At 38.3% G+C, this 12732-nt stretch overlaps 1 protein-coding gene across 13 annotated transcripts in view; it reads left to right on the top strand.

The window, feature by feature from the left end:
* Window positions 1-12732, top strand: part of LOC128695158 (epidermal growth factor receptor kinase substrate 8-like) — a 175156-nt gene that overhangs the window by 66057 nt on the left and 96367 nt on the right. For all 13 annotated transcript variants that reach the window (XM_070091323.1, XM_070091318.1, XM_070091321.1 and 10 more), the window contains 2 exons: window positions 10094-10176; window positions 12451-12662. In XM_070091323.1, the coding sequence (XP_069947424.1) occupies window positions 10094-10176; window positions 12451-12662 (295 nt within the window). The remainder of the gene's footprint in view (window positions 1-10093; window positions 10177-12450; window positions 12663-12732) is intronic.

Below are 12732 nucleotides of genomic sequence, written 5' to 3'. Positions count from 1 at the left end.
GTCGCCTGTCAAGTCCTGCCTTCACCCTCGTTCGCTCTGTCTGGTGATACTCTGCACACGTTTATCGTTTATTATCAGTTTGTTCTCTTTAACCACTCGTGCCATTAATGTCGAGCTTTGGTGTATAGTTCCTTTGTTTCCATGTGATTTTTGTTTCAAAATATGGGTGTTACGATAATGTTGACTGACGTGTATGTATTTTATAGTCAAATGTTCACTGTAGTTGTCTGTTTTTGTGCGTACTCTTATTTCTGTGGTTAGCCGTGGCCCAGTCTATAAAGTCTGACTCAAGAAATCGTAATGACACTATTGGCCTTGTAAGCCATAACATACTTGCTCTTAAAACTGTGTGTATTTTGACTTCGTTACACTAAGTGGAATGATCTTTATTACTTAGACATCAGCAGTGACTTATGGTTGCACAGGTACCCCCGTGAGCACCTTCTCTTCCCTCCCTCTCTAATTCTAGGACAAAGTGATTATTTTTCTATGAAGGTAGGCCATTGGTTAACCAAGGGAACATGGCACCTGTTGATTAATGACTGATACCCAGCACTGGTGTGACGACTGTTGCTTCACTGAGTCATCGGCTGACAGGACCCACGTCGGGAGAAAAAAATGAGAAAAAATAAATATGGTTTGCTCTAGAATACGTCAGTTGTTTGGAATTAATAGTGGTTTGTGGTTATAATTGTTATTGTATTGTACGTTTTATTAAATTACCATACCTATAACTTATTGCATATAAAGTAATATGATTAAAATCAGGACATAATTAAATTTAAATAGCTGAGGTTCTTAGTGTTACCTTGCGGTGAACAGTAATTAGCGCGTCGCTACAATTATACTACCATAATTTCACAAACATACTACTATACAAACAACATCGGCATATAATAAATACTGCATTATATATGTCGTGCCGAATAGGTAAAGCTGGTCAGTTAGCAAGAACTCATTTAAAATTAAGTCATTTTTAAAAAATTTCTCTTATAGGTTTACATATATTTTTTTATTTATGTTAATGTAAAAATTAATTTTTTATCAAAAGAACCTTAGAAAACTTACCTAACCTTATTATAACAAGAGCAATTTAATTTAGCCTAATCCAATTAAATATGTTTTAGATAAGTTTACAATAATTTAATAATAAACACAATGAAATATATTTTTTCGTTAGGTTCAGAATGACTTTTCCGAAATTATTGCATACACAAATTTTCGCTTGCCTTATTCGGCAAGAAGAGCGTTGCTGTTTAAGCCAGAATCGTAAGTTTTACCTATTCGGCACGACATATGTATGTATGTATGTATGTATATATATATATATATATATATATATATATATATATATATATATATATATATATATATATATATATATATATATATATATATATATATATAACGACACACGTGTATATATATAATGTGCCGAATAGGTAAAACTTACGATTCTGGCTTAAACAGCAACGCTCTTCTTGCCGAATAAGGCAAGCGAAAATTTGTCTATGCAATAATTTCGCAAAAATCATTCTAAACCTAACGGAAAAAAATATATTTCATTTCATATATATGATTATAAATTTGACATACTGGATATGTTAATAATCTGGTATTACTACATTTATGCTCGATAAATATACTGTAGCAATTATTTCGCATGGAGAAGTGAATATATTTCTACACTGTTATTTAGTTCAAATGGAAACTTTGTACACCTTTTGTTTAACCAAATCAATAGACTAGTGTATAAAGTAAGACTTTAAAACCGTGAAATGGTTTGCCTACAACAAACTTTGGAAGCAACAACAACAACAACACCACATTCCCAGTAGGAAGACAAAGACAGCTTGCCAAACAAGCTCTTAGTGGGGCTAAGTTTTGTCACTGTTGATAAATCTCTGCATTGAGAAACATTTTACCACTGGAAGCTGTAGTTTTTTTTTTTTTTTTGGTCTTTATACTAGTCAACAACATAATTTAATCCACGCATTCCAGACTTACGTTAGTAATGCATGCAACCATATGACCTGTCTTTGTAATACTCATTTGTGCTTTATAGTTATCTGTTTACAATAATGTTTTATCACTGATTTCATCATTGCTTAGTTAATCTTAAGTTAATTTTAAGCCAGCCCGTAATGCTATGCATATAAGTGGCTTTGGCATGCTGCTCTTACCTGTATTTTTTTGTACCTCTGTATGTATGCTAAAATTACTAAATAAATAAATAAAAATAGGGACAACATGAGGGCAGGAAGGCCGCAGTATGTACCTACCAGTTATTGAATAACATTGAATCTAAGCACGTTACCGATTACGGCAAATTCTTTGTGAATATATACAGATATACCTCCAGGGATTGTATACATCGTGTCCCCGGTGATCTAATTTTCTTCAAACTGTCACGATCAGTCACCATAACTCACCACCACCAGTCATCACCCACCACAGTCACTACTATTACCATCACTCATTACCATCCACACCCTGTCTGAGGTATTTAGGATAGCCCCTCTCTCTCTCAACTGGTATGCTGGGTCACGCGCGCCCTCCTTGACAAGACATCAACTCTGCACACTCAGAGTTGTTTACAGGATTCGAGAGACTGCTCCTGGCCCCGACTCTTGGATAACTTTAGTCGATATCATTGATTTTTGGCCCTTTGGGCCTTGTTTGTCGAGTCACAGCTTCGTATCATTCTTTTTTTTCGGACTTTACAGTAATATGAAAGTCGCCTCAGTAAAAGCAGAAAATTTACAATATCAATAATCTTACAGTTGATAAATGAAAATAACATGTTCATTGTGACAAATTTCAGTTTAGAGAACGCAGGTAGGTCATCTCATAGAGAATAAGAAACGGGTAAGACCAGGGAATAATAATCTCGGACATGTCATTTAGAGAATACGGCAAAGCAAATGCAGCATACTAGGCCAAAAAAAATGACAGGATGGATAATGAAAACTTAAAGAAAAAGTCAGTGATGGTATTATACAGATTACTTGTTTCACGTCTGGAGTATTGCTGTGCTCAAGTTATATTCAGGGCAGGAGATTAATCAGAGCTGAAAGATGTATATATAGTCTGCTGCCAGCATAGTTATTAAAGTAATTAAACTGTTTAGAACACCTGAAAGTGCTGGGAGTGAGGATCTTTGACTTGGAATATACCAACAAGTTGTCTTAAACCGACAGTTGACAAAAATGACTCACGAAATCGCAATGACACGATTGCAAACAAACCATACCACGGGCGGGATTGAACCCGCGGTCAGAGAGTCGAAACTCCAGACCGTCGCGTTAGCCACTGGACCAGCTAGCCACAATAAGATTCGTCCACCTAGGATGAATCTTATTGTGGTTAGCTGGTCCAGTGGCTAACGCGAAGGTCTGGAGTTTTGAGACTCTCTGACCGCGGGTTCAATCCCGCCCGTGGTATGGTTTGACAAAAATGCATGCGCAACCCTAGTTATTATATCTGGAGTTTATCTGGAGAGAGTTCCGGGGGTCAACGCCCCCGCGGCCCGGTCTGTGACCAGGCCTCCTTAGGTCAGTGTCCCAGGATGCGACCCACACCAGTCGACTAACACCCAGGTACCCATTTTACTGATGGGGAACATAGACAACAGGTGGAAAGAAACACGTCCAATGTTTCTACTCTGGCTGGGAATCGAACCCAGACCCTCACCGTGTGAAGCGAGAGCGTTAACCACCAGGCCACCAGTTATAGATGAAACCTTTCGACTGCTCTGCAGGCTTCATCAGTTGAAGTGGTGCACATGGCTTCCTCATCACTACCATAACTTGCTGGAGTGAGACATGAGAGAAAATTTAAAAATAAGGCCTTTGAAAGGGATGTGGTACCATACACAAGAGGACACTGTCAAGATCCGTGGGCCCAAGACAGTTTAACGTGCTGCCATCAGATATGATGCACTGTATTGGTGTAACAAATGTAGAAATCAAGATGAAACTGGATCACTACGTCCACCAAGTACCAAATCAGCCAGACTGTGATGGCTGTGGGCCAACGGATCGCTCACAACAACAGCCTGGTTGTAGAGACCCTCAAGAAAAAAACTTTGCCCAAGAGAAGACTGGTAGGGTAGAAAAACCCTGGAAATCGGTCACAGGTCTCACACTGGCATATCACTCACTCTTCTGAGTCGTACACTTTCACATCATAAATACTGGTCTTGACAGTAAGAAATACGCACTGTTGCAGAAAGTGATATCTTGAAGGTACACTCGGGGAGAAATGTGATCTACTGGACATTGCATTTGCAGGAACGGGGTCACTAGCCTCAGTTGGTATTTTATATTCACGGGGAAAGCGCAGAACTCGTAGGGTTAGGTTTGTCAGGAAACAAGACAAGCGTTTCCTGACTCTGGTCTTAGATGATGACCCACCGTTGGAACTTTTGGTCATCTGACCGAGGCGGAAGGCTTCGGTCAGATGAAATTATGGTCACAATTATAATTATGGTCATAGTTATAATAATTTTAACTCGTAGGGATCATACAACGCCTACGGATGGGAAGTGCACGCTTAAGCAAGGGGATGGAAGGGCTCTTCAATCTTGAAGGGCCATTGAAGGGCCACTGGACTAACTTGGATACTGCATTCCCTCGAGGAAGGAGCGTTGATGCTGCTAAGAGGATCTTGAACCTCTTGGAGCAAATTTGATTGTCTTGTAACATCTAGACGTTGTACGACCCTTACTGGTGTAGCACTTCCCCCACCAGTGTAATGATGTCGGAAACTGCATTAAAACCAGATATTTGAACTGGGAGAGGATTGTCATTAACGTGATCGTATTTCATGAGGAATATCTCCAACAGGAAAGGGATAGGGAGTAAGAAAAAGAATGCAACAGGGAACAGGAGGGAAGAAATGAGGACTCGGGAATGAAGTAGGAAGATTTTAGTGAAACGGGAAAGAGAGAGGGGATAAAAAAAAAGAAAAATGGAGAATAGGGGATGCAATGAGGAATTTAAGGACAAATGTGTATATAGTAAGGGCGGATGAAAGGAAGCAGGAAGAAAGGAAGTTTGTAGGATGGGTTGGAGGTAGGGTAAGGGATGAGTAGAGTAATAGAAAGCTGAAAGGTAAATGGGAGGCGGAGTAGGGAGGATAGACGAGAACAAGAGGAAATAATGAAGGAAATATGTTGATTTTTAAATTATTTTATAAGCAGATTTGCATAGTGACACCGGCTGTGATGCTGAGAATACCTGACATTATGCTGTGAGAGTAATGCTGAGAATATGATATAGGAGAGCACTAAACCCGTAGGTCATTCAGCGCCTGGGCAATGGGAGACAGGTTCTATTCAAGGAAGGGGAGGTTAGGTCCAATTCCTTGGATAAAGGTTCCCTCACCGGCATCAAGGTTAGTTCCTGGAAGGGCCCCGAGGGTGTAGGTAACAAAATCATCAGTAACTTGCGCAACAACACCTGCAGATTTATTTACAGGTAATGCAGACGTATTTACACGTAGTGCAGAAAGTCTCTATTTAGATGTAATGCAGTCCTTATTTTAAGACTTTCGCTCAGGAGTGGAATTTATGAAATCGTATCGTGAGTACGATAAAGAAATTCTATGTAATCTGCATTTTTTTTTTACCCAAAATTCTACCGATAAGTATTGGTAGGTGGGGAAGATTGACATCTTCATGTATGCATAGGATATTTATTGTAGATATGAAGATGTCTCGGACTTGCCCACCTGCCAAAACTATAATTCTGAAAGCTCAGTCATCTTTTCTTTCACTCCTGGTGAATAATTTAAGCAATGGCTTAGCGACTGTGTGAAGGACGCAACTTTATTGCTGTGACATCCTCAACTCCCTCGTCTGTCATGAAAGGTATATTTATATCTGGGAAGAAATGTTTACCTTGAACTGTTGACTGTCGTCGCAAGCTACTTGGGTGTTTGTGTGGGTGGTGGGGCAAGTGGTACAGGATAGTGATTGGATTGTGTGGTGATGGCATGGTATGGGATTGTAGGTGGTAGTGGTGGTATGTGGGACATGGTATTGGGAAGTGCGGGGATAGTACTGGAGAGTAGTTATGGTATATGGACCTTCACTAGGCTAACAAATAGTTTTTGAAGATCAGAAATATTTCATAATTGCAGTAATATTTCATTTGATATTTTCATTAATATAATTCAGCATCATATTTATACGGCATTAACGTAAATTAATAATTCAAGACGCATTTATGCAACTGACTGTTAACAAATGCAAACACATTTTTTTTTGACAATATTGTGACAGGTGCCACGCACATGTGACCGACGCTGCCTTTACACAGTTCTGACCGTTATGCAACAATACAGTGGCATTAACACAGTGCCAGATAACAAACATTTACAAATTCTGCATTGTTTCCGAAAAAGAGAGCCCAAAATGTCAGAGTTTTGTTTAGGTTCTTAGTGGTCACCACAAAAACGCTAATGAAAGTGCGAGAAGGAATAATGCATTTAAAATACAGTAATGGTATTGAGATTAGGCTTGGGGGTTAACAGCTTGATACAGGTTTCACTCGAGAGGTTACTTTCCTCATTATCAGAAACAACCTTCACGACAATCAGAGGAAGCAATTATTTTCAGTCTCGCTTGGGCAATCAGTTCTCGAGTTCTGATATTTCGTAGTGTCAGCGTGGGGGCTGAAATGTCGCTGGAGAATGTGGGAAGGGGTGGGGGGCTTGAAGTAAAGGGAAACAATGGTACTGTCATCTTGTCGGTACTGAATACCATTGATATGCAACCGTCAAAATTGTTTTTTGTAATGAATAAAATTTAGACAACTGACAAACAGAACGAGCGACTAAAATTAGGAAAATCTGGACGTTCGTGTTGAAGCAGGATAATAATAAGACAAAGAAATTGTAAAAGTTATTAATGGGGAAAAGTCTTCGACTCAGGAGCACTTTTATCCCGCTTGAAGGAAGAATGCGAGTACGTGCCACCGCAAGTAAGCCCTATTGTGCACGTATCCGGGTACTACAGGGATAATGAGTTGTGTATATGTACAGTTTTGAACGTGTATAAAGCGTATTACGAATCTGACACGATTCTCTAACAATAATAATACTGTTGGTGTTGAATTTATTTTTATGATCTAAGCTTTTAGTCCAGAGAAAGGATACAAGAGTCGGCCTGTTCTTGATGCATATACGCGCATGTATCAGTGTGTATACAGCAAGTTAATTTTCATCCGTCTTCAGGATTAAGTGGATTGTCTGTAATTTATTGTAGACAGAATGACGGGCAGATAAGGATAGTTATATCTTTCACAAGACTAATTATAAACCATTCCTTTAACCAATCCCTTTCTTTCTCTCGTGTCTTTAAATAGATTTTAATTCTGAACTGTTAACCAACCAACCACTTCCTACTGTGTATATTAGAAACATTATGGTGCAGTAATGTGGTTCACGTTGGCATTAATAAGACTTCATGTCTTAGTTCGACTGGCAAATGTGCCGGCAAGTATGGTAAAGAGTGAGTTTGCTGTGAAAGTCTATTCTGCTGACAAAAAAAAAAAAATTCGATCATTGTTTTATCGTGATTTAAAGGTGAGGGAAAGGTCGACCAAGAACAGACATGCTTTTCAAGCTTTACTACTAAGGCTTCACGTTTCCTCTAAATTTCTTGCAGCTAGAAGACAACTGCAGTCTGATTTTTTTTTTGTATAACTTAGCTTTGGTGCAATTTATTAGGACATCAACTCACTTTTGCTGCTTGGAACACCTGAATTCGCAGGTGTTCCAAGCGGCCACTACTGCCAGAGTTTATATTAAATGTAACAATTCACTTTACATTAGCCGAACATAGACGCACAAGTTAGCAAGTCAGGACGCTTGGAAATCCAACATGAATAATTCTTGAATACCACATCGTTACCTACATCCTTCCCAATGGATTACAATTAAGCAACAATCGTAATTTAAGGCCCAGATAAAACCAGACGTAGCTGCCTAGAAGCTGCAGGTTTTCCAAGGTCTGGAGTCATAGATCACAATACATCTGTTTCAGATTGCACTGCCTCAAACCACATTTGTGTATCTCGTCCTTAGATTCGTGAGTTTCATACCTGTCATATGTGGAGAATTCTAGTTTCTGATCTTGGTTAGGAGACCCACTTATATGGGGAACCACGAACGAGGAGTCCCTCAGTATTCCTTTCCCAAACTCTCCACACCATGTGTTCAGTTGATTTCTATTATCTTGCAGTTTGGGGTCTTGATATTATTGCTTTAGACTGTCTAGAGCCGGCGTTATTTATATAACAAAGGGAAACTGACACCCTTTAATTACATCAATGAATTAGTCATATGAAATATAGATAAGGGATTATATAGATCTAAATTTGAAATGGGGGAGGGGGGACTTAAACGAATAATACATAGCCTAAGATAAAGGACTTCGATGCTTGATTATTGAAAATGGATTAATATAAATGGTCCTATTTTCGTATCAGCAATTTATCAGTAGAATGATAATAATTGCTACAAGTACATGTACAAGGTATACAGGCCTTGCTGACTATAACATACTACGTTATAGAAAGCCGCTTGTTCTGCAGAGCATCTTGGGCAAATTAGGTCAGTTTTGTCCCAGGACAGGTAGGTGGGTCTTGTAAATCATCACTGCAATCCATCTTGAGAGTAATGATGCAGGTAATAGGCAAAAGCAGGAACGAATATTCATGGGGAGGGGTGTTTATTACATCTGGTTAGATAGAATAAATCACAACAGGGATTAAAGTCAGACTTAAATTACGGTCAGTCACATTACTGCTATAATGAGTAATTAGGTTATATTGAAAGGACGGTCTTAAATTTTTACTGAAACTTTGTAACCTGTCTGGGTGGGAAAGTTTAGTACATTGTGACCACAACCACGATAATGCATGTAGAAATGTAATCTTAACAAGGGGTGTACACTTAGGGCTAGACCGGATATTAGAAGTTAGAAAACTATGGAGGTAGGTCTCCATTCTCTCCCCTCCCACTTTATCTCCATGTAAAGTATACTGGGATGGAATGCAGGTTTATGTCCCTCGATCTTCTTGTATCTAAGCTACTTAATGCTCTTACTGTGTTCCTTGTGATTGGTACATATTTTGCTCTTGGATTTTTTTTAATTTTACTTGTCAAATTGTGTATTATGATAACATGTCTCGGCTGTGTCGGGTGTATATGCTAGCGTGTGTGTTTTGTACTTTTGCAAAATATTATTTAGCGAAAGTTTGCTGTCACTGATTCTCAGCTGTAGTGTTTCCATACATTACATATTACAGAATGATGTCATAGCTGCCTGACCCTGATAGCAAGGTTATGCACATTTGTTTAATTTATAAAATGTAAATTGTTTTACTTTTATTTTTTTTTTCTTCATTTTCAGCAGATTATTGTTACTGCACTGATATGCGAGTTATTTGTGGACTGATAAAAACTTGTGATTTCCATAGTTTTAGAAAAATTAACAGATGCCGTGTTTATATATTATGGCTAATATGGAGATCCGGCCCTTTGGAGAAATTAAGCATTATATGCTTTTTAATACAAGCATGATGTCTATAACCAGACATAATTTTTTTTTTTGCAAATTGTTGTTTGGAAGATGCTAGTAAAACAAAAATTCTTTTGTTTTTGTTTTACTAGTATCTTCCAAAAATTCTTGTTTTTGGACCTGCAGCACGTCAGGACCAATCAATGGTTATAATTGATGATCCTGGCCAATCAAGGCGAAATTAAAGTAAAACGAGAGTGTAAATAATGGCGCGTCAGTCCCATGTGTACTTTTATCGGAATAAGGTCACGTTAGGTTAGGTTATTTTCTTAGGTTTGGTTTCATTTGGCAAGATTAAGTTTCTTACATTTGCATAACATAAAACAACGTCCATAACAAAACCCGCCTAATACTGGAAATTTTTAGGAATAAATTATGGCCAAACTCGCATAAGGACTTAAACTCCATAATTACCAATTCAGCTTTTGTTTCCAATAAATCAACTTGTGTATCGCGAAATTTTAAAAACTTGTTATATGGATACTGATTCTTGGTGACTTTCAGTTCTGCGTACGAGCGTGATCGGATGTCACCATATAGAAGTGATCCACGAGCACACTCCACAGCCAGCAACGGCTACTCTTCAGGTAGGTATCTTCAACCTCCCTAATTACTGCTTTGATATAGAGTACCTTAATCCAGTGAATTGGAGTTTTTCCTCCACTTTCTTGGAACAGATCTGGTTGCCTTCAAGGTTAGGTAAGGTTCGTCAGGAAACAGGACAAGTGTTTCCTGACGCGGGTCTGTTAAATGATGACCCGCCTTTGGAGTTTTGGTCATCTGACCGAGGCCTTCCGCTGGCTTACCGGTCCACCCCCTTTAAAAATTATGATCATTTATATAATGATTAATTTTTGGTTGACTTCAAGCCCATCTTTTGACAATTAAGCCAGTTTTTTTTCCTACTTAAAAGTAGGAATTTCAATATACATATAAGGGTTAAGTGGAAAAAATACGGAGCTCCTCATACAAACAAGTACAGTTAATACTTGTAGTTAAAGTGGGATTTTCAACATAGCTGTTTCACTCACCTTAGTTCTTTCTTCAACCTAAATATCTTTTGTCGAGAAAATTATTTTAATAGTATGAACGTGACATGTCTAGTGGCTAGGCTAGGTTGTTGCATTATGTCTTGTACTTGTGTTGGAATGTGACCTATGCCCAGTGGCTAGGTTAGTATGTTGCATTGTGATTCTTAGACATGTTGGAGCCTTAATTTCATAAATCGGTTAGTTCATGTTCTCATTTTTTTTATATTGTAATGGCGCAGGGAAATTGAACCAGCATCCTCTGACTTTTTCTTTTTCTTCCTTATTTCAGTGTCTTTTATTCTGTTTTTCTCTTCCCTATCCCCTTCTATCATATCCTTCCCTATCTACAGACCTTTTTTATGAATATAAATGGACATGAACCAACGTTTTCTTCAGTAAACTCTTTCTACTGGATCGCAACAGAGTTAAATGCTTATTGTACACGAGTTGCTCTTAATATATTTTACATCTGAATCCTCCTGTGACTAGCATACAAAATAGGTGTTTAATTATCATCATTCAGTATATTGCTGTAACAAGTTTTAATTCTATGTAAATAAAAAGAAAACTTGTTCGAGTTCTCCACTAGCTTGTCAAGAGTCCCTGAGGCAGTGTCGGCATTTCTGCCTTGCTCAACTTTTTCCTTTTACCCAGACTTTTAATTTAGTATGCTTAGGAAGGATTTCATTTTGTGCATTAATAACCAAAGTCTAAGAAAAGTAGCACTGGGAGAGCGTATATACAGTGTATGCTACAACCACTGGGTATTTTATATACGTATAAGCATGATAAATTGTTCTTATTAAGAATAGGTGAAACTAATCCATGTTTTATGTATAGCAAATATTCGTGTTAACTGAAAGGGTAAAAGTAGTGAAGATGGGAAGTAATTCCCGAGTTGGAAAAGTAGGTCTTTTAATAGGATGAGAGGTTGCCTTAAGTTGAAATTCGTAGTGTAGTTTACCATTATTTATAAAAGTTGCAAAACTGGAGTACAAATGTTTATTCATTATAAGTATTAAAGGAGTTCCTATGGTTCCAATGTTTATCATTGGTATATAATCGGGGCTGGATTACCACATAGGCAAACTAGGCATTTGCCTAGGGCCCCGCGCATTTGGGGGCCCCGCAGTCCAAGGGGTTCAGGGGCTCATCCAAGACTGCGCACATGGTGCAAGTGCAAAGGGGTCCCTACCTAAAAAGTTCAAGTGTTTGGAGAGTAAAATTGATTTTTAAAAATTAATCAAAACAAAAATAAATAATGAAATTAAAATAAAAATAAATAAACCTAACCACACCGACCCCCCACCTCCCCACCCCCAAGCTGGAAGGGGTCGCTTCGCTTACCCGTAACTCAAAGGGGCCCTGCCAATCTGAATAGCCTAGGGCCCGGAGACTTCTTAATCAGGCCCTGTATACAATACATACACTATATACTGTACATGGTTTATGTAACCTTCACTTATCAGAATAGGCTCCCTTAATAGTCATGGGGAATGCTAAACCCATAGGGATCATACAGTACTTGGGGAATGGGAGACATTCAGGTTTGATCCCAAGAAGGGGAGCACAGGTCCAATTCCTTGGATCAAAAGTATCTTAATTTAATAGCTTCACTGAACTTCCCTTGAGGGTCACAGGCTCCCTTGTTTGGATTTTATGTATGGATGGACTTGAATGAATTGTTTTTTTTTTTATTTAGTACTTTTTATGTACAGTGGAGTTGAATTTTTAAAGTCTTTATACATTTTTTTTATTTTTTATAATGGAATACCAATAGGTCAATGAATTATGAGGAAATTAATTGAAATAGTTACTAACATATTACAGATAATGGGTCAGTGGTCAGTACAGAAGATGGACCAACTTACGTATTGGAGCATCTTGCCACATTCAGGGTGTCTCCAGAGTCAGACCTGGTGTACCCCGCCGATGGTATGCGGCGCCTCTTACACATGGAGAAAACCTCAGGCATATGGACACAAAAGATGTTGCTCAGGCTAGATAAAAAATGGGTCTGTATACAGTCTCATGAAAATGGGGTAAGTAATTTTGCTTGGATGATTTTTTTTTTTTTAGGTAATACAGTATTCGTTTGAGTAAGAGCTCAAA

Source organism: Cherax quadricarinatus, chromosome 35 (genome assembly GCF_038502225.1).
Source record: "Cherax quadricarinatus isolate ZL_2023a chromosome 35, ASM3850222v1, whole genome shotgun sequence".
Classification (NCBI taxonomy): domain Eukaryota; kingdom Metazoa; phylum Arthropoda; class Malacostraca; order Decapoda; family Parastacidae; genus Cherax; species Cherax quadricarinatus.
Note: the sequence above shows the minus strand (reverse complement) of the source record. Positions and strands in the feature narration are given on the sequence as shown.